The sequence below is a fragment of the Embiotoca jacksoni genome, unplaced genomic scaffold (assembly GCF_022577435.1).
Source record: "Embiotoca jacksoni isolate LCO1_2020_lvr unplaced genomic scaffold, fEmbJac1.0.p SCAF_21, whole genome shotgun sequence".
NCBI classification, from domain to species: Eukaryota; Metazoa; Chordata; class Actinopteri; family Embiotocidae; genus Embiotoca; species Embiotoca jacksoni.
In genome coordinates, this window is record NW_027185352.1 from 3,800,142 (window position 1) to 3,822,032 (window position 21,891).

Here is a 21,891-nt window from a genome sequence, read left to right on the forward strand (position 1 = left end):
TTCATTGAAAATAAACCAAAAACTACAATGTTGAAACTGAGAAATGTTATTATTTTATGAAAAAATAGATGCTTATTTTGAATTTGATGCCAGCAACATGTTTTAAAAAAAGTTGGGTCAACTAAAGACTGTAAAAGTTGTGCAATGCTAAAAGAAACACCTGGTTGAAAATCTCACAACTAATTATGTTAAGTGTTAACAGGTCAGAAACATGACTAAGAGCATCTCAGAGAGGCAGAGTCTCTAAGCAGTGAAAATAGGGAGGGGTTCACCACTGTAAAAGACTGGGTGGGCAAATAGAGCAACAATTTAGAAATACTGTTCTTCAACTTAAATTTGCAAACAATTTGAGGATTTCCTCATCTTAAAATCATTAAAAGATTCAGAGAATCCAGACAAATCTCTATATAGGCAAGGGACAAGGCCAAAAAACAATATTGGATGGTTGTGATCTTCGGGCCCTCAGGTTGCACCGCATTAAAATAGACACAATTCTGGAGTGGAAATCACTGCATGGGCTCAGAAACCCTTCAGAAAACCAATGTCTGTAAACACAGTTCGTCGCTGCATCCAGGTTTTGCAGCCAGAGGTGATGCAACATGCCCCTGTCGCAACTTTTTTGAAATGTGTTGCTGCAATCAAATTCAAGATGAGCATATCTTTTTCAGAAACCCAAATTTCTGTTTCAAGATTTGATATGCTGTCTTTGTTCTTTTTTCAATTAAGTATGGGTTTACATGATTTTCAAATCATCACATTATGTTTTTGTTTACATTTTATATAGCGTCACAACTTTTTAGGAGACTTGTTTTTGGTTGATCTGAATATGAATTGATCCATTTGATGGCCGTTAGATGTGAGTTTTTATTCATGTCGCAGCACTTGTTACAATGTTACAAATGAAGAAGCCAAAATATTTATGAATTGACATGATTCAAATCTGTTAGTTTAACCTCTGATAGTGAAATATTGGAAATATTTGCTGGTGTATCATCACCTTAGAGGCAGATGATACACTGCGCATTTAGTCTGGGGCTTGTAGATGGGCAATGAACCTGGGAAAAGCCAAAAAAGTGAGACACTGGGTCAGAAATTTATTCAAGTGTTTCCAGGCAACAAGAAAACATGAATAAATTGTGGAGAAATCAACAGTTCTGAGTTAGCTGCATGGACACGTTTGCACCTCAGAATTGCCAAAAAATGGTGCTGTGTCACTGCCAAGAGCTGCAACAGCAGACCCACAGGTTGCGTTACCTGAGGTTGACTATGGCTGAGCAAACAGTCTTCCCCCCTCCAGGGATGTTGGTGTCCCAGTCACTAAGGACACGGATCGGCTGATAAGGATTTCGACTGATGTCTGTGTTTTTTAAGGTCTTTTCAGTCTTACAAAATATTAACTGCTCTGACCGTTTTTGTTTTTTAAAATTTTTTTTTTTATAGTTTTCACACTGAAAAAAACCCAAGTGGTCACACAAAAAAGGAGAAGAAACTAAAACCAGACCTATAAGTGATGCCTCATGAATCAAACATCAATCTGTATTAATGCACAAGAGCGCGCAACAAAAGCATTGCATCCATTTTAAATCACTCTTCTTTTCTAATGAGTGTCTAATCATTTTTTATTCTACATTCAAATATTTATTCTTGGTTCAACTAAGTCATACAGAAAAACAGTTGAATTTCCTCATGCAGTTACCTGTTTTCCTTAGTCCTCCATCTGCAGGGCAGGTGTAGTCACTAGCAGCGAGCAGGAAACACGTCCCCGTACTCCGGCGGTCCTGTTCCCGGGTGCTGGACCTTCGCATGGGGACCCTCTCCTCTGGAGACATGGTGAGGTCACTGCCCCCGCTGCAGTCTGCTGACAAAACTGTGAGGAAGGAAACAGAAATGTTACATGTTCTTACTAGCCTTTTCTCTCCATAATACATTTGAAATTCAATTTCAGTTTTTAATAATTTCCCTTTTTCACAGATAATAATTAGATAATATGAGAGTTATAAACTGTTTTAATCATATCCTTTCCATCATAGGTACAAGTTGCCAGGCAACTGAAACTACTCTCCTCCAATATGGCTTTTAACCCTGTGCAACTTTAAAGTTAGTAATATTTCTCTGTTTATACGATATTTTTCTTTGGTGGGAGTTTGCTTAATCTCTTCTACAGTGTAAATAGCGGTAACAAGAGAATAACATAAAAATGACAATAAGTTATGATTGCAGGTTTGGACTCCATGCAAAAAAATCCTGTGCTGTTTTGTTGTTGCAATGTTTCTGTAAAACAACAACAACAAAAACGTACTCATAAATGTTGCTTTCAAATTTGATTGCTTTTATTGTGAAGAACCACTATCAAGTGTAAAATAAAATAAAAACAATAAAATCTCGATGAATCCATGTCCACCTGTCACGAGACCATCTGCCAGTAAAATGTTATAGTTAGTAATGATATTTTCTCTTGGGAACAATAAAGGGAAATGCAAGTCCAAGTGTTATGTTTGTGTCTGTACATAAGCTGAGAAAGAGGGTTTATGGGTAAGGGAATGGGAGAGCCTGGGGGAATAGCTGTCACGGCAACCATCAAACAGACTCCAACATAAAAAGGCTGCACCAAAGGACACGAAGCACCATGCAGCACAGCAGAGGTCAAAGGTCAGATGGCGTGTAGTGCTCCAGTGGATGACAATGATTCATTGTTTCCTTATTAGCCACATAATACAAAATAACTCTGTCTTTTCTTGTGGACACTTGCATATAACCCACTTCACAATATTTAAAATATTACATACAAAGGATTAGATTGTTGTCCCCATAATTCTGAAAGGTGACGATGATTTATCACCTACGAAGCCACGCCCGGTTGCCTCTGTCCAATAACTGTTCAACCACATTAAAGAGGCATAAATGTTGCATTTGGATGACATGTTTCATCAATTACAATAAAGGAGGCCAGAGTAACACATTCCTCTTGTGGAGCTGTGTCACCCAGGATGCTCGATCCCATCTGGTGAACATGGAGCTCCTCTCCATCGACTAAAAATGAGGTGGCAGTTTCACAGATGGCCATTAAATTAAATTAAACCAGTGTTGCTCTTTTATGTGTTCTTAATAGTTTCTGGATGACAGTCCATAACAGGCTATATAGCTATATAACAGGTCTATAGCACATGTTATGCCAAGCTTTCACTACACAGCTAATCTAAGGAAGATGACAATGTGCTAAAAAGTTAAATGATGACCCATGTAGAAAATTAAACTAACTTGGATGCAAAATATAGAAACACCATTGTTTTTATATTGTAATGTCCTGTAGTTCTCATATTGTAAGCATGAAAAGGAAAATGTAAGCTCAGACTTTAAAGTAGGAGAGTAAAACAAATAATAAGCTTGACAGGCCTGCAGTGATGAACTATGGTTGCTAAACTACAGTACAACTGGACACCTGCTGCTGGCAGAGGGGATTAGGGAAGGGTCAACAACACGTAAGGGCCAGTTCAGACCAAACAAATGTCTTCAAGATAAGTTGAAACTTGCAGTTACTTGCAGTTTGCCAGTGTCCAACTCTTACTTGCAGCATTGCAGCATTTGCTGACATGAAATGTCGAAAACATAGATTTAAAGAAAATGAAAATGAGTGGGTAGAAAATTTGGAGTTGCCCTTTAACAGATTACACAGAGAGCTTCAGCAAATTAATGTCGTGAATTTGAGACAGGAGATCTCGTCTGTTTTGTCAATTTCTCCCGTCTTTTTCTTTGCAGTTCTAACGTTTAGAGGAGTTGGGGTCTCGTCTAATGAGTAGAAAAAACACGTAACTATCGTGACCTCTACTCTAAAACTGCCCACTTGAGAATTGTCAAGCTGAGTTGCAGGCGACACGGTCAGACAAAGTCGAGCTGAAACAGGCAAGTTAACACTGCAGCGTTCTCAAACAGCTTTGTGTCATCGTGAACCTTTGGTTTGACCTGGGTTCATGAGATAGGAGAGATAATACTGCTGATAAAAATGATCAACATAATGCAGATATCATGATATAGTAATCTCAACACCACAATGAATTAAATATTCTGAATAGTCAAAAAGGGTATTTCTTGTGATTTTAAGGGCCTCACATTAGTCTTAGTGAAACCATATATTAGAAATCAGAACCCTCCTTCACATGTGACCAAAATGTATATGTACTGTATGTTGAATAAAACCTTTCACGCTAAAACATAAAGCATGCAGCAATCCAAAGGACACTGAAAAGGAAAGCAACTCTGCAGACTGTATTCTAAACAACCTGGAATAAAAACAAAAAGGTGACTAAACCTGACTGATTCTGTTTGTGCATTCAGTAAAGACATTAATTATTCTCTACTTATTTACTCAATTCAAGGTACTGAGACTTAATAATCAAAAAGACTGGAAGAAGCCCAATGTGTGCATGTACCCTCAGGAATTTTAGCACTAGAATTCAAAGACAGTCGGTACACTGAGGTCAACACTAATTTCCATCAATGTTAAATGTGTCAGAGTAAAACACTGACAGAGGCCCAGAGGAAAAATCAACCACATACAATCGGAATAACAAATTAACAATCCCTACTGGAAGAACGACTTAGACACAACGAGGACTCTGATATCTTATCAGCCTGAGCTCTTTCACACGTCCATGTCGTACTCTCAGTACCTTTTGCGTTTGCCTCCCTTATCCCTGTGGCAACCGCAGATGAAGACTGCAAGGCAAAAAAAACTTAGTCTTCTGTGAAGGAGCTGCTGTGGTGCTTGTGGATCACAAGGGGAAACCATTTCTAGTCTCAGGGGGAATCTGTCAAATGGCCACTGCTTTCTGCCTGAGATGAGGTCCCTGGTGAATTGTGTTTACTGTCACTACATAACTAATACTCTTCAGTGTAATCTGAATTTAACTGCTGAGCTGAAGTTGCTCATAATATTCTCTTCCATATGGCCATATGGTCTTACCTGAACGGTTGCGTTCTAGTACCCTGCTCCCTTTGACGTGGCACAGGTCACCTTGGGTGCTGTTGCAGGTGGTGTTGAGATCAGCTTTGCAGTAGGTGGGGGACCCCCCCTGCACCACCTGGGGGATGTGTTTCTTCCTCTTCTTGGGCAGCTTCTGCTTGGCCATGGCCAAGGAATAGTACATCCCAAAGTTATTGACAATAACGGGCACAGGCATGGCTATCGTCAGTACACCAGCTAAAGCGCACAATGCGCCAACTACCATGCCTGACCAGGTCTCTGGATACATGTCACCATAGCCCAATGTCGTCATGGTTACCACGGCCCACCAGAAGCCAATGGGGATGTTCTTGAACTTGGTGTGGAGGCTAGCAGTGGGGTCGTTGGGCCTTGCGCCGATTCGTTCGGCATAGTATATCATGGTGGCAAAAATTAACACTCCCAACGCCAGGAAGATGATGAGCAGCAGGAATTCATTGGTGCTGGCCCGTAACGTGTGGCCAAGCACCCTAAGCCCCACAAAATGACGTGTCAGCTTGAAGATACGCAGAATACGAACAAAACGCACCACCCTGAGGAAACCCAACACATCCTTGGCAGCCTTTGAAGAAAGACCACTCAGCCCTACTTCCAAATAGAAAGGCAGAATAGCCACAAAGTCGATGATGTTGAGAAGACTCTTAATAAACTCCAACTTGACTGGGCAGAAGGTCACACGCACCAGGAACTCAATGGTGAACCAGAAGACACAAACGCCCTCCACATATGTGAGCGCTGGGTCAGTTTCAATCTCATACTGAGGACCCGAGTCAGGCACGCTGCTGTTTCTCATCAACTCTGTCTTGTTGATAATTTTGTTGAAAGCCTCATGAGTCTCCAAGCAGAAGGTGGTAATTGAGACCAGGATGAAGAACAAAGATGCAAAGGCAATAAACTGCAGGAGAGGAAAAGAAAGAAGAGAAAAACACGTTATTTTCAGTCCATCTCTTACATTTTACTTGACATTCAATTCACTGGGTCAGGTTTCAACATAACACCAAGATCAATCAATTAATTTGCTCTTGAAAAAGAGATTGAACTCAGACGTGTTTAATTAACTTAAATCAATTTGAAAGGACTCCAGAGAGAGGAACAGTCTATTAGCAAGAGCAACAAATAAACACACACTTCTCTGTGCTCCTGGTGGAAAGATAACATGGGAACGCAGAGGCAGTAAAAATACATTTTCTGCTACTGCTAATTTTGAGCAGTTGGTAGTAAAATAAGTAGGTGAGTAGATTAGCAAAAACAAGACCTCAAAATCTTTGAGAAAAAAAAACAACCTCTTCTGTATTCCATATGTATTTTCCATGTTTGCCTTTTGGACATTTGTGTAAATCTCTTATTGTGTTGCTAAGTTATACCACAGTTCCGTGTCATTGCTTTCTATGTAGTGTCAGGTACGACAGAATTTACCTGTTGCCTTGAAGTATCAGAAATACACAAAGATGAAGCACTGCACCGATGTGGATCAGTGGTTCCAAACCTTGGTACTTCTTATCACAGGTTGTATGCATTCATCAAAAACAATTCAACCAATAATAATTTAATAAATAAGTCTTTTTTTCCATTCAGAGACTTGAAGAGGTCAGGAAATGTAAGTCAAAGTAGAAGCAAAAGTATTTATCTTGTGACCCATTGTAGTGGTTCCGATCCCCGGACCTATTTGATTTGAGTCAATAAGACCAGTCGACTTGTTTTTGGGGATAGTGGTAAGTGCATTTATGCCTACTAGACTTATTACGGTACACAAACTTCATGGTTTGAATGTCCCTTGGTCTGGTGGTTTTGGTTTTGGTACAGCAGCAAAAACAAAGGACATGCATCAAACTGCAAATGCAAGTTTAATAAACTGAACTTCACTTACAAAATGGTTGGGCATTAATGTGTGCACCTTTATAACCCAAATATCTACCAGTACTGTGTATAACCTGTGCTGTCAGTAATTGTGACTACAGATATTAAGGTTAATAGACGTTTGCGAATTTCAGTTTAGATTCTTTGCGGCTCATTTCCAAAAGCAAGGCATTCAAGTTTTCCTAATGAACAAAAAAAAAGACAAATCTCCTTTCGGTAAAGGAGGATGAACATTTGTACTGTTACTTATTGCTTAAACTCCCTATAAAGGACACAGAGTTAGAAAGGCTTGGCAAAATGTTCTTGAATCAAGATTCACTGTACAATTTAGTCAAGAGCATTAAATTCCATCAAATACCCCTTGATTCTTCTCAAGAATGGTCTTTGGAGTTGGATGTGAATGTCAACTGGGAAAACTCCATTCACGGTTTCTAGTGAGTTAAGATTGTTTTTTCAGACTAAAATATAATATTAACTGTTGCACCTTAATTTTAAGTATCAAATAGGACTTATTTCTTACTCATTCACTGGTAACATATTTGACTGCAATCACAATTTTTTTGGCTGGCATACCCTTACCTTTAAGCTGGACATTTGTGATGCAATTGTGAAGAAAAAAAAACTTGTTATTATCTCATAAACATTATCTCTGTCATTACTGATATTTAAAAAAAAAATGTTTTGGCATCTCCAACACTGCCTGTGATCACTTATTTTGGGTCGCACTGTAAGACATAAAACAAGTTTTACGGTCTTAAATTGGCGACAGATAAAAGTAATCTCTTCTCATTCGCCCCCCCGTGTGTGCCTGGGCAGCAGTGTCCAAAGGCAAAGTCAAGCAGAGACAAGGATCCTCTTGGGTGCTGTTTGGCAACACCCACATTCATATTCATATTTACTGCCAAAATGAAAAAAAAAAAGAAAAAAAGCTGAAATAAAGAGGTTTCATTGAGATGTTATACAGTCACCTGCTTTAGACGAGGTAACAGGGACAGACAATATTCAATTCATTAAAATGTTATTGTCGAGAAGGGAAAACAACAGACATGAGTAGCAGTGAGCTTCGGAGCAGTCACCAACAACCGTCACTCATTCAGAGCAATAACAGTAACACTGACAATGGAGTGCTATATGCAAAATGCATTTGTTCTATTTAAAAAAAAAACAACTTGATTATTCTTATTTGTTGAAATAAAATGTATTGATTATACTTGACATGTCGACAGTAAAATGATAACATGTTGATAGACTGTAGCTCATTCGGTTCTGTTAACGGTATTACATGGTGGCCCAATTCCAATCCGGTCCCTACACCCTATATATAACCGTATGGAACTAACATTTGTACATGTGTGGCGTGTCACTCCGGTCTCTACAGCAGTCCGACACCTCTCAGGGAGCGAGGTTTGTTAGCTTGCATCGATACCAACTTGGAGGGCTGAATCACCCACTACCACTTCAGGGCAGTTGGTTGGGAACGACACTTAATGCGGCTGAACGGAGTGAGACTGTGTACACCCTCGTGGGGGCCGGTTTGGAATTTGCCCATTGAGTGTCATTTAGAATATATTTTTTTCTTTTGCTCAACACATCTTGTATTTTGGTCTTCTTTGGCAAAGCATTCATCAAACCACCTGTCCAACGCACAGCTCACATCCAGATACTCCTCTGCCCCGGATGAAGCTCGGCCTCAAATTGTTAACATCCACCACTTTCTTCGGGAGCTAGACGGAGCAGATTTCCACACACGCAGCCTACTATGCTCCTTCTCCACCTTCCTCCCACAATCCGTCCACTGGTGCGCTCTGCCTACTGAGCTCTAAAGAAGTTGTTTCACACTTGTTTTTGGATTGCGTGACTCACACACTATCGAAATATCATTGCCACTATTTGGGTCACCCTTATCCTGAACTGTGTGCGTGCGTTCATGTTACTGCTTCTCTGTATATATTATACATGTGGCTTTATTGACTTACGAGTGTGCGTGTTCATCATCTTCCACTGAGACTGTTTAAAATCCACAGCACGATGCAATTAACACCTTTAGTTAGTGGACTTTATTCAGCATCTCTCAACACCATCTAACTGCTACATCCTAGAATCAGTCCAGGATCTCACTTTTATATTTATTAAAATTGTGTGTATATATATATATCCCATGGTAGGGAACATACAGTAGTAGTTGTAGTAGTAGTAGAAAGTTGGTTACTGCAAGGATTATATAGAAATTGGTCTATTTGCCCTTCGACTACAGACTGATCCAGGTTGTAAGCTAGGCCGTAGTAATCGAGACACTATTCCTGTAATTACTTATGAACCTACACAGGAACAGTGCACAGTACAGTGGACTGTATGTGAAAGATTTCACTTTTTACTTTGGATTTGCTTAAAAATATTACCATGAACTGTTAAGTGTTGAAATAAATCTAGTTAATAATATTCATAGTTTCATAGCTAAACATCTTTTCACCTGCAAATCACAGAAACTCCACTGACTCTTGCTATCAGCTGCGCCATGGAATTATTTTCACATTTATTTCTATTACATGCTGATATCCTGTAAAAAAAACCAAAAAAAACAGACAGTGTAAAGTTTCTTCAATGCAATTCTACTTCAATAGTTTCACATGTTTTAGAAGAACTGCGCTTCATTCACGTTTGGGGTCAAAAGTGTCCAAGTTGAGCATACTGAATTCCAAACTCAAAGATTTCCATAATGTCAGATGTAAACAACTTAAGTTTCATATGGCAGACAGCATATAATGTCATATTAATAGTTCTGAAATCAAGAAATCGCTATTTCATTTTTTTCAAGGTGAGGCATTTTCCATTTGGTTGGAAAGCAGCGTACGACTGTAGTTTTTTAGGGCTTAATACCTACAAATAACTCATAAATTTGTGTTTTGAGGTTGAGTAGTTGATACACTGCGTACCTTCAGACAAGATGACGCTGACCAGGCCAAACATCTCTGTTTGTGAGTGAATATGTCATTTCTAAAGAACAAACCAATTCTCATCCCAGGACATGAAATGGTGCCGTTCTATTCAAGCCTGCTGGCGTCTCAAACATACACACAAGGGGCTTTAGGTTGTTGGCACCAAAACCATTTGTTAAGGTTTAAGAAAATACATTGGTTTGGATTGAGATCATTTACATATGTTATAAGTTAAAATACCATTTGTAAGTTCACTTACTTACATTATCTAAAATAAATCCACATTAACTTTGCTTGCTCATGCAACCAGCACCTCTCATGTGGCCTCGTGGTCACTCTTTATCCTCCATCACATGACTTCCTTCCTCCAGTCAGGGCACAGGCACAAAAATTGTGATTTTCTCTGTGAAGCCAGAAGATTTAACAAAACTGCAGTATTCGAGGCCCTGGGAGTGACAAGAGGTTAAAAAAAACAACCACAAAACCTAAGTGCATACTTAAGGTGGGACTACATTAAAAGTCAAACAAATATTGTTGCCTCAAAGCCAAAGTCTGTCATTAATTAGAAAAAAACAGAGGGCTATATTGTAAACAGACATGACCAACTTTACAGTCATATGTCTCGCTTTGTCTTTGAATACATGCAAGTTGTACAGTGAACACAGGAATCTCTACCAACCATCCTGAATGACACATGACGCAAATGGCCAAAACTGATCATTTGTCCTGTTATTGAATTGAAAATGAAAAATGAAATGCTAAATGTCCCGCACTTACAGCATGTCACGCTTTTTTACCTCAGCAGTCTACAAAAATGCTTTTCAATGTTTTTTTGAGCCACCATTTGACCATTTGAGCCATAGTGGCTCCAAAATCACAGGTGACAGACTTTCTTTTTTTCTTTTCTTTTTTTTTTTTGTATTAGATGATTTTTTTCCTTTCAACATGCAAACTCCTGAGGCAACAATCCTCCACCTGCTGCTCTCTCTATCTCACCACGCCCCTCTCCCTGTGTCTTTATCTCCATCTTCCTCTTATCATGACATTGGCTGGAAACGAACAGCAGGACTGCCCGAGCTGTTTCCTTCGGCTGCTCGAATGCTGCGCCAACTAATAACAACTGTTGTCTCGTGCTGGGCGGTAATTTTGTTCCGTTCGTGTCTGCTGAGTGAGGATGTATCACCTCCCCAGCACACGCCATCCTGTAACATCTGAATCATGTCACATTACACCGGCCAGACACAAAATGCACATGCATAACGTCTTAACTAACATGCCGGTTCACACACTGATGCCCCTGTTTATACACACACAGACACACACACACACACACACACACACACACACACACACACTTAGTCTCACAAGGTTATTTATCATAGACATTAAAAATGCAAAGGGGCTAACCCACCATGTGATTGCAAAAAGCACATGCTTCTCAACATCCTGATTTCCAGCAGACACACTCTGCATGCTAAATAAGTCCTGTACTTCTGTAATGCTCTTTGAAGGCAGCGCAGGGCAGATGTAGCGCAGACGGTTCATCTCTGAACAATGCAGATCTAATTTAGCTCGAGGACCAGCCCCACTTTTCAGACCTTTTTTCATTACACTTAAGGCTTTTAGCCGAGGAGTTTCTCAGTCTGCTGATAATGTGCCGAGGTGGCTGCTGCAGAGGTCACACCTGTGACCTTCATGCATGTAGGTTCTCATTAAAAGTAATAACTGTAGAGGCTGATTTCACTGATTAGCATAGGCTGATGCTCGCCTGCAAGAGGAGTCTTTTGTTCACCCATGCGGATGGGTGAGATCGTCAGCAGATTGTGGGCATGGAGGAGCAGGGATGTAGACTGATGGTTGTCATGTCGATCAATGCAATATGTCAATTCAATGATCAATTGAAATGTTTAGGTTGGCAACCCAGTTATTTAAAAGAAGAATAGAGAAGAATACTTTACGGACTTAGTATTGCACTCCTAGACATTGTTAAACAAGAAGGATAAACATCAGTGCAGCAAACAACAGTGACATCACCCATTGGTGTGTGAACAGCCGTTATGACGCCTTGAGTTCGGATTTTCGCTGGCGCTATCTTGCTATTTTGAGCAGTTTGGAGCTGATGGTGACCATATTTGGACTGGGAGGAGCTAGGGGGAGAAGCAAGCACTGTTTTAACTTGATCTCATTGGACAACTGGTGATACTACGTCCCGCCGATAACTGTGACCTGACTGCAGCACCGAACAGATGTCGTGTCTGCACGTCTTTTTGCAACTTATTTTTTAGTTAATGACGGGAATTTTTTCAGATGGACGGCCAGAAAACACTCAGTGGTCTTGCAGCTTTCGGCACTTCCGCATCAGCCTCCTTTTTCAGACTGGAAAGTTGTGTCCACTTTTATATAAAGTCTATGAGCGGAAGTAGAGTTATCTTCTTTAATTTCATGCATTCTTCTTGGTTGTCCAAACGTTCTGCCTACATTATCCACAGTACAACTTCACTGCCAACAATTCATATTAGAGGCTCGAGTTTGTTCTTAGAGGCCTTCAGCTGAGACCAAGAGTTGGCTCCAGAAGTTTTTCTTTTTCAAACTGGTAATCTTTAACCTGAGTCAAGTGACGTAACTTGGTATAATTTTTTTGAACACAATGCTCTATTACACTTTGTAGTATTAATTCCAGAGACTTATGAACAGCCTCTGATATGTAACACTGTACAGTTCCCCTTTGACGTATTAGAAAATTATGTCAGAAATTGATTTTCAAAATAAAATCCCATACATGTGTACAGTGTATATCACATGTATTCTACAGAGGCATCTGGACTCATTTTTGTCTGACAGTTTTCAAAACAGGAAACTGGACACGTCACCTAAGGGAGAGTTTAAAAGTAATTTATGAAGATTTTAATGACACAGATAAGATTAAATGAATATATTCATACACATTCGCTTTTGTCCATTCTTATTCACTATAAACAACTGGCTAGATGATCGCAGTAAATGCAGGAAAGATAAGCCCTTCATTTTGTTTAGCCACTTTCAGTTTTAGCATTTATTCATTGTGCCTGTGTTGAATCATATCAGTGAGTCAATCACTCAACACCCACAGGAAGAACTGGAAGTCTCCTCCAGGAAAGAATCCATCATTAACATGTTTCCTTACACGCGTTGCGATCACATCCGCCCTGTCTTAATTCGTGTAAAGAACTATAGGCAGAACAACTGCATATGGGATACATTTCAAAATAAAATTAATTGTAAAGCAAAGCTCAAGTTAACTCAATGTTCTTTAAGTGCCTCATCCAGAAGCTCTATGTGTCTTTTTTTTTGATGTACTGTACAGAGTGCTTTATTGGGACCTAACTGATTCTGTCAACAGCCCCGTCACCGCCACATTGATGGGATGGGATTGCTGTCACAGTCCTGAAGCAGGGAGTCCTTCCTCATAATCACATCAGTTTGAACAAGACCTCTCTGCCACTCCTTGAAACTCTGCCTGTCCACGACCAGGTGAAGAGTCACGAGTAAAATGTCAGATCAAACCGCTTGGATCACACGATCCCCCGGCGGATTATATCTGCCCGGAGTCGGTCGGTCAGGGCGCTGACACTGCAGCTAAGCAACTTCAGGCTGTAAACAGTAAGTGATACACCAGGATGGACGTCACATGGAAACACTAATGAAAAGGAAAAGGCTGTGTTTTGAAGGTTACAGGTTTACCAACGATAAGTGATCAATTAAATGTAATCACATACACATACAATGCAAAATCCATCACACAACAATAACACTGTTGTCTGTGTTTCTTGGTTGTTTGTTGTTTGTATATAATATATATATATATATATATATATATATATTTATATATATACTGTATATACTGTGCATTTTATATTTTATATGTTTTACTGCTATTTTACTGCTATTTTATTGCTTTCTATTATTCTATTATTATCTTATTGCTTCCTGTATGCTGCTGTAGCGAAAAAAAATTCCCCTCGGGGATTAATAAAATAACTACCTAACCTAACCTAACCTAACCTAACATACAGATAAAATGTCTTCCATTATTCTCTACTTTCTTTCGTATCGGCGATGATCGTTTTTCATGAATGAGGGGGGAATAAAAAACTGTTTTTAATCAATTGAGGCAACAAAAAAATCTGTAGGCCCTCATATTTAGCATTTATAAGCAGTACACAAACCTTTGTGTTCCTTTATTTGCATATTAACATTGTAGGCTACAAAGTAGGAAATAACAATTAACACGAAATGAACAACACAATAAACTATTTAACAACGTTTACCCAAACTTGAAGGAGAAAAATCAAGGAAAAATGACCAGATCAGGAGGTCAGAAAAAAATGGTAGACAAAACACTTTTCCTCTCAAATACGTCTGAAGGCGTGCAATGTAACAGACCTGAGCCCCGCTGACTCCACCGGAAGATGAACTGCAGAAAGCACCAACTATACAGAAAGCATTCTCATTTCAGGAAATTAAATTACATTTCAACTAAGTGCTTTACAATTGACCTGGAACCCCAGAGGCCAATAACTGCCAATTGTTTTGCATTTTAATAATGTATAGGGCTGTGAGCGTTAAAATTTAAATTTGAATCACCCCCATTGTATTTGGGTTGTAGCATGTATGTCAGAGACAAAAACTTGACAAATAAAACCTAAATTACCAATATGGCAAGAGATGAATGGATTTCTGTAATTTGGTTGATCCACCCCCTCAAAATCTAATAATACAGTTGTAGGATTTTTGAACTGTCAAGGAGAGATAAATTATTTTAAAATTTTCTGCTAAGTTGGAAAGTGATTTGCCATTTTATTGTGAGTAAGACCTGCATGAATTAATCTCTAAACTTAACCCAAGTTATATTTGAAATATTTTATGGTAGATCCTGGGAGCTCCAGCACTCAGTCAGGAAGCTAAAAACAGAATGACCCCATGGATCACACATTTTTCCGTATATCGTTCACAAACCTTGGCATCCTCCCACTGATAAATCCCCCCCACCACACTCACAGCCCATCACTCCACTCAGGCTCTGTTTCAGAAACAACCCTGCTGGCTCAGCCAATCAGAGTGCAAGCTGCCCTCACCTCCTTGGGACTGCCACCATCTGTTTGACACTGAGTGGAAGCTGTGCGCTCCGATCCTGGCCCGAGACCATCGTCCACTGTCGAGTTGGTTCGGTCCTCAGTAAAGCTGCTGTGACATCATCAGGCTGAGGGGACCCCAGAGGTGCTAACACAGTCTAAGAGGATCTCAGACACACACTCGCACACACACACACACGTCTACACACTGACATAATTAAACCTGTGGGGTTTGGGGGTTTGTGGTTTCCCTTCTGTTTCTGCTCGGATGCCCGGTTATAATTTCAATTTGGATTTAGGGCTTTATCATTGTGTACACATGAAGTCTGCAGACTTGTTAAACTGCACGTCCACATGGATTCACCCATCACTGTTCAGTATGCAACGACAGCACACATGTATTGCTGTCTATTGGAGGGTAGATCCAGCTTGAGCCAGTTTACCCACATTTTCTTCACCCTCTGCAGAATCTCTTTTGAGTTTGGTTTGTTGGGCTTCATCTGGTTTCTGTCCTGTATCAGTGTGTCTGGTGTTTTATCTTTCATATTCACTTTCAATTCACTGTCCAAAGGGAGGCTGATCATTGATGATGGTATGCAGGTGAAAAATCTTATATATATATATATATATATATATATATATATATATATATATATATATAATATAAATAATTATTATATCATTATAAATAATGTATAACCTTGGCAGACTGACTGCATTTGTTTATGAATTATTAAGCTTTTTAATTGCAGACATGTATTACTATTCATTTATTGAAGTCCCTCCCTAAACATTGATTAAATCTGTGAAAACCATCCTTCTTCATCAAAAATATATATTTAGATGATTTTCAAGAATAAAAAACCGTAAAGTAGCTTAGATGTAACTGCCTTCTCTCAGTACTATGAATTTGCTAACAGTATCTGCCTCTCTCGCTGCCCCAAAACAGATGCAGTTACAAAAAATACTCAGCCTTGGCATTGTCTCCATGTTTCACTCATGATATGTTGTATAGCATAGCAAAAAACAAACACCACATGGGCATGTTAAATTGGTAAAACTATTATTTTCAGTGGAAAAGTTCTTTAAAAAGTAATATCCAGTGACCCTTTATGAGTGACCAATTAACATTTGTAACTGTGAACATTGTTAAGATTTACCAACATCTGTCACTTTTAACATTTATACCTACAAAACATTAGTAAATGATTTACTGATTAAAGCTGCATTAATCAATGTTTTTATATTAACAAGGAATTTCCTCGTCTTGTGTAATGTCAAAGGTAATGCTTATTGTGAACCGACACCAAGAATTATCGGCCAGCTCTGCTTTTCCCCAAAGTTATGAAAAAAAACATTCTGGGATCATCTAGTTCATTGCTTTGGTTTTAGGCCTCATAGCTTAACTGCTCTGGTTCATTGTTTGACTCATGCTCATGGAAGTTCTTTCCAGGAGCAGCAGCAGGAAGCTTTTTTCAGGGAAAAAGCTCTGACAAAGCCACAGTACACAACCTGTCTGCTGGCTGTCAACAGCAGACAGACAAAGTTAGCAACTGGTGGCAGTGTTGGGAGAGTAACTTCTTCAAATGTAATAGTTTACAGTATAAAAATGTAATAAGTAATTTACTCCAAGTAATGGAATTGAGTAGATTTTGTTTTGGTGATCAACTGTTTTATTTTTCTGTAGGTTCAGATATAACACACACAGACAAAAAAAAAAAGACTTATCAAGAAACGAAGTAAAACGGAAAAACCCATTGGTGCCCCCAGCCCACCCTCACTGATCTCCTTAAAGTAGATTTGAATACTTTTATAACACGTTTTAAACTGGGCAATAAAGCTGAACAGTCCTACGATATAAATGTAAACGAGGCCCTATGTAAACCTCACAACAGAACTCAACACTGATTTCTGTCAAACCTTTATTAAAAGTTCTTCAAATATAACTTGAATTTAGATTAAAAGGTTTTGATCTCAGCACAACCACCAAAACAAATCACAAGTATGTTGATCACAACTGACAGCAGTAACAAAAATGTTCCCATAACCTCAAACCAAATCTACATCCAGGTCGACTCCTGGCTGAGTGATGACAGAACTCTCAACAGGGCAAAGAACTGTTCCCAATTTTTTGACAAATTTGAGTGCAAACTTGCTAATGAATGGAGCCTGATAGATGTAGACAGGAGACGTTCCTATGAAGTCAAGATGCAAAGCAGAAGATCAGGAAGTTATGTGTTGTATAGAGTGTTATAGTCTACATATAAGCTTTTTCCAAAAAGATTATATTCGGATGTACCCCCTTTGTAATCATCAACATTTTGAATGGAACCTGTATTTAATTGTATATTTGGTTTCTCAGTGAACAATTACAATTGCATTTATTTTGTAATTTAATCCCGTGACTTCATTACAAGTTACTCCCCAACACTAGCTGGTGAGCTCAGGATTGAAAGTCAACCATAAGAGCCAGAATTCTTTATAAAATGGTCAAAACAGCTAAAATGAGAGTGAATATTGGAATTACATGTATTGAATCACTAAAAACATGACTCAAAATGAACGTTTCTGTGTGTATTCTGGATGTGCAAATCATTGTTTGCTAGCATATTGACCAGAACAGCTTTAAGAGTCAATTATTTGTCAATATTATGGGATTGTTGTGCTGCCTCCAAGTGGCCAAAGACAAGACCAAGACTGATCTTGATGGCACAAAATCAAATGTATGTAAATTACTGCATAGCAGGGTCTGTTAAGTGGAATAAAATAATAACAAATTACAAAAATAAATAAATATATTTTGCTAGAGGTCCACAACCTAACTAGATATGCAGAGGTGCACGCATCCAAAGCTGTCCTCTCTCTGTGTCTGTCTGTCTCCCATAGACAGCGAGCCCAGCTCCAGCTGGAAGAGGAGACCCCTGGGGAGAGATAGCCCTCCATGTGTTGCTCGTGTCTGTCACTCAGTCATCTTGTGTCTCTTCAAAGCGACCCCCCCCCCCCCCCCCCATTACTACAACCCACGGTACCGACAACACACCAGGGAGCAACATCGACCACCGACAGGAGAGCATCTCTCTATGCATATATCCCTCTCACCGCCCCTCCCTCTCTTCACGCAGCCTAGCAACCAACGAACCAGGGCTTGTAAACAAAAGTCAAATAGATTACACTACTGGTTGTTTATGAGTTTTGGCAACCTGTGATCCCACCAGGTTGGAGGTTTAGGCAGCTGGATGGAGACGGAACAAAACTGATTCCAATCACTATGTTAACTTTAGCTAAGCATTGTCACCACGACTTAATGCTGTTATGCTCTGCTTCCTGAGCTTGAATCGGCACCCTTATTCATATCAGTAAAAGTTATACATAGCTATGTCATCCATCATCTTACAGTGTCACACATGTATATACAAAGTGTTATAATGAGGTGTTGTTAACACTGGCCACATCTGCAACGCATGCTTTACGGGGCAATGTTCAGCGCCAATGCAGATGTGTGTCCTGTGTGACATGTGGTAATTTCAACTTTCATGAAGGAGCCCAGAGTTCATGTCTCTCACACTCAATGTTGGCATTTGTTTCTTAAACCGTAACCATAAAGTGCCTTCGATGACTAACATTGAAAATACTGTGGTTGCCATCTTTCAAGTATTATCTAAATATAAAGTGCTGCAAAAAAGTACAATATTTGATCCCTCCATACATATTTATACTGAAGCAAAAAGCTCATCCATAACGTAAACCACCAATATGAAAAGTTATCACCTCCATGAACTTAATAGCTCGTTGTCTTTCCTTTACCTTTATCCGACAAACTGTTGCTTCTGAACAAACAGAAACTGTAAAGTGGCAGATTAAACTGAATTCTTAAGCACAGGGTTGAGTTTTAGTGAACTGCTTCAACACACTTAGGTTTAAATGCACCCTCCTCCTCCTCATAAACACACCGATGATGTAAAATTGATGGTGACAAGCACATCCACTCACACACAGTTTATGAATAGGTTTTAATCCCCCAGGTAACTACTCCATAAAGTGTCTGAGCATGCCGGTATAAATGTCAGATTTTGACGTCAGACGCTGCAATCCTACGAGACAATACCAATTTATCCCCCAACAGTGGCATCAAAATATGAGACATGTTGGGTTATAAAATCACAAGTTGACTGTGACTCTTTAGATCCATTTGTGCTATTTCACTAACTCAACTGAGTCACATGCAGACATAAACAAGAGCTGGCACACTTTTTTCAATGTGAACTACAGATTATTCACTTGTTTGACCTTTTAAGTGTGAATGGAGGGGGAAGCGGCTGACAAGTCCTTGTGTTTATTTATGCTGTTTTAGACTGCTGCACTTACTGCAAGTCACCCAGGACAGGTCAGTCTGCTAAATACATACAATGCAAACATTGCAGAGTGGGTATAAAGCTCAGAATGTCTTCTGCATCAGATAACAAAGTCTGATATAAAGTACAATTTAGAGAAACCTTTTAAAGTTCTGTACAACTGAAGCTCGTCTGCAGAGTGCATTTAATGTGAAGGACCTCCTAACAAGCCCTGTGAGGTTTGAAAACCTTTTGATGACTGTCTTTTTAAGTGTACAGGCCATCAGCTACACGTACAGTACAGTCAGTATATCTGCCGACATGCTGCGTGATAACTGAGCCAGCCCGTAGGAGGAGACCAGTGCATGCTTGGAAATAGACATGATGTCTGTATTTGCAAGTTCGGTCACATCGAGTTCCCCAATCTAAAATTAAACAGTGGTTAAATCAACATTATGCAGTGTAGTTAGCCGAATGGCTCATTTAAAGACCATTGTAGTGCATACTTAATTAAACTGCCAAGTAATTGATTTCCTTCGCAGCCTTATTCTATAGAGACAAGGCTGGATGGTATTTCTTTTATTAAATAAAACTGGATAAAAATAAAGCGGGTGCCTGAGAGGACAGTGATGAGTCCCAGGGAATATCAGAGACAGCGAAGAAAAGGAGGCTACTAATGAATTGTCCTACATTACAATAAAGTCCCCAAACAAAAGCATGTTTTTTTTTTCTACACAGGGCCGCACTTTTTTTTCCCTTCATCAGCCGCCGCCATGGTAACAGCACTTTTTCCTTTTTTTTTGACAGCTCAAGATGGTGAATCGCAAGTATGAAGAGACGGAGGGAAGAAAAATAGGAGGCGGACGAGGCAGCGGAGGGGAAAATTAACGATTGTGCTCTTTGGGAGGGAAAAGGGTTTCCCCTCACTCTCACACTCCACGTCTCCCTTTTCCTGGATATAATCTGTTTTGTTGTTGTTGCTGTTGTTGTTTTTGTCTTTAGCACCGACAGATGACAAAACAAGAGCGGGATTTGCTGTCACTCACTCAGCTAAAAAGATGGGTTTCAATAAAATGTTTTTGCTGCAAATTGAGAATCAACAAATGACAAGAGGATGGATGTGAGAGGACGTCGCAGAAAACAAATCCCAGACTCCTGACCAGAAAACACAGATGCACTTCCACATGACAAGACAATGTGCCATTCCCCTTTTTCTTTTCGTCACTGTCTCCCCCGCTCACACACACTTCCTCCCCGTCCTCATTAAACAGCTCGCTGTGACATGGCAGCCAGCTCACTCGGGGAACCCTTCTAAACCCATAGCTTTTGGCAACCAACCACATGCCGGCTCTAAAAATAGCCTATCAAAAATTTCCAGGCATTCTAATTTGAATAAATCATTGTCACTATAAGTCGGTGAAGTCGGTGTCAGAGGGGAGGGTGGAGGAGCTGAGGTACCGATGGTTGACTCCCTGCCAGCTTCTGTTGACTTCATTCACACAGAGACTATGAGGGTCAGGAGAAAGCTGCTCGGATGCTAAACTGTGGACGAAGGAATGTTTTATATTTGAGGGGATTTAGGTCACTTTTTAAGAGCGCAGTTAACCCTAACCTTAACCACTACTCACATCATTTGTAGGATATCAAAAAAAAAATACGCCTCAGGTTTTCAGCAAAACCACAGAAGAACCAAAACCACACACTCTCTAGTGGTAATAATAATTATGATGTGAACAAAACAGGAAGTCAGATGGTTTGGAGGAGATCGGGGTGGAGGAGTGAGTCAACAAAACATTACATTCTTACAAGAAGCAATCAGTGTTGGTGTCAGTGATGATGAACTTTCCCTAACCTTAACCATGACGATAAAGATCCCTTAATCCTAACAAGTGAGGATTTGAACCCAAACCATGGTCTTTCTTGAAGCCTAATCCAGTTGCTTTTCTCCCTAAACTCAACCAAGCCTTAACCATAGCATTGTTACATTGTAAAACAGATGGGATATGCGCCCTGACCACTGGGCTGTCAGATCGCTCTGCAGAATGGCTTTTCGGAAATGCCATTTGAGATGCAGCAGTTTTGAGGTTTGATTCATATACCTCGGCCTCTGCTGCATTGATTTTGACCATTTCATAATCTATCACACATTCTCCGCATGAGTGCTATTTCAAAGGCTTGAGTCATTTGTGTCCTCCTCACCCTTTGTCGAGAGAGTTTGAGCTTCTCGCCTGTAGACATCCAGATTACCAAGGCCTGCTTCTCTTTGGTCAGCTGATTATGAGTCTTTGGTGTAAAGTTGATGAGTGATGATGATGATGTTGTTTACCCATTGAAGCTTGGGCGGCATGACAGTAGCCAGATGTACTGGTGTTATTGATGTACATCGTTTTATAGGAGCTTTTCTCTTGGCATTTAAGTAATGTTTATCTGATACATTTATTTTATGTATTTTCTGATGCTATATGCTTAAGTATGTTTCACCTGGCTGCAAGAAAATGAGGAAGAAGCGTATCAGTTAGTTTTATTGTGTCATTTAGGCAGTGCATCATACCTTTAGAAAAGCTTTTACATTTTCTGAGGTTGGTCCTCAGTGGGAAAAGAGCAGTAATGGCTTTACAACCTCTTGCTGTATTTACAGTACTTAAAGCACATATCAG

The 21,891-nt window shown here is 39.7% G+C and overlaps 1 protein-coding gene across 7 annotated transcripts in view; it reads right to left on the reverse strand.

Moving 5' to 3' along the window:
• kcnc2 (potassium voltage-gated channel, Shaw-related subfamily, member 2) overlaps window positions 1-21,891 on the reverse strand; it is a 90,317-nt gene that overhangs the window by 10,769 nt on the left and 57,657 nt on the right. For 5 of the 7 annotated variants that reach the window (XM_069156464.1, XM_069156463.1, XM_069156459.1 and 2 more), the window contains exons 2-3: window positions 4,961-5,894; window positions 1,697-1,867 (exon numbers count right to left, since the gene is read on the reverse strand). In XM_069156464.1, the coding sequence (XP_069012565.1) occupies window positions 1,697-1,867; window positions 4,961-5,894 (1,105 nt within the window). The other 2 variants (XM_069156461.1, XM_069156462.1) reach the window with 2 other exon arrangements.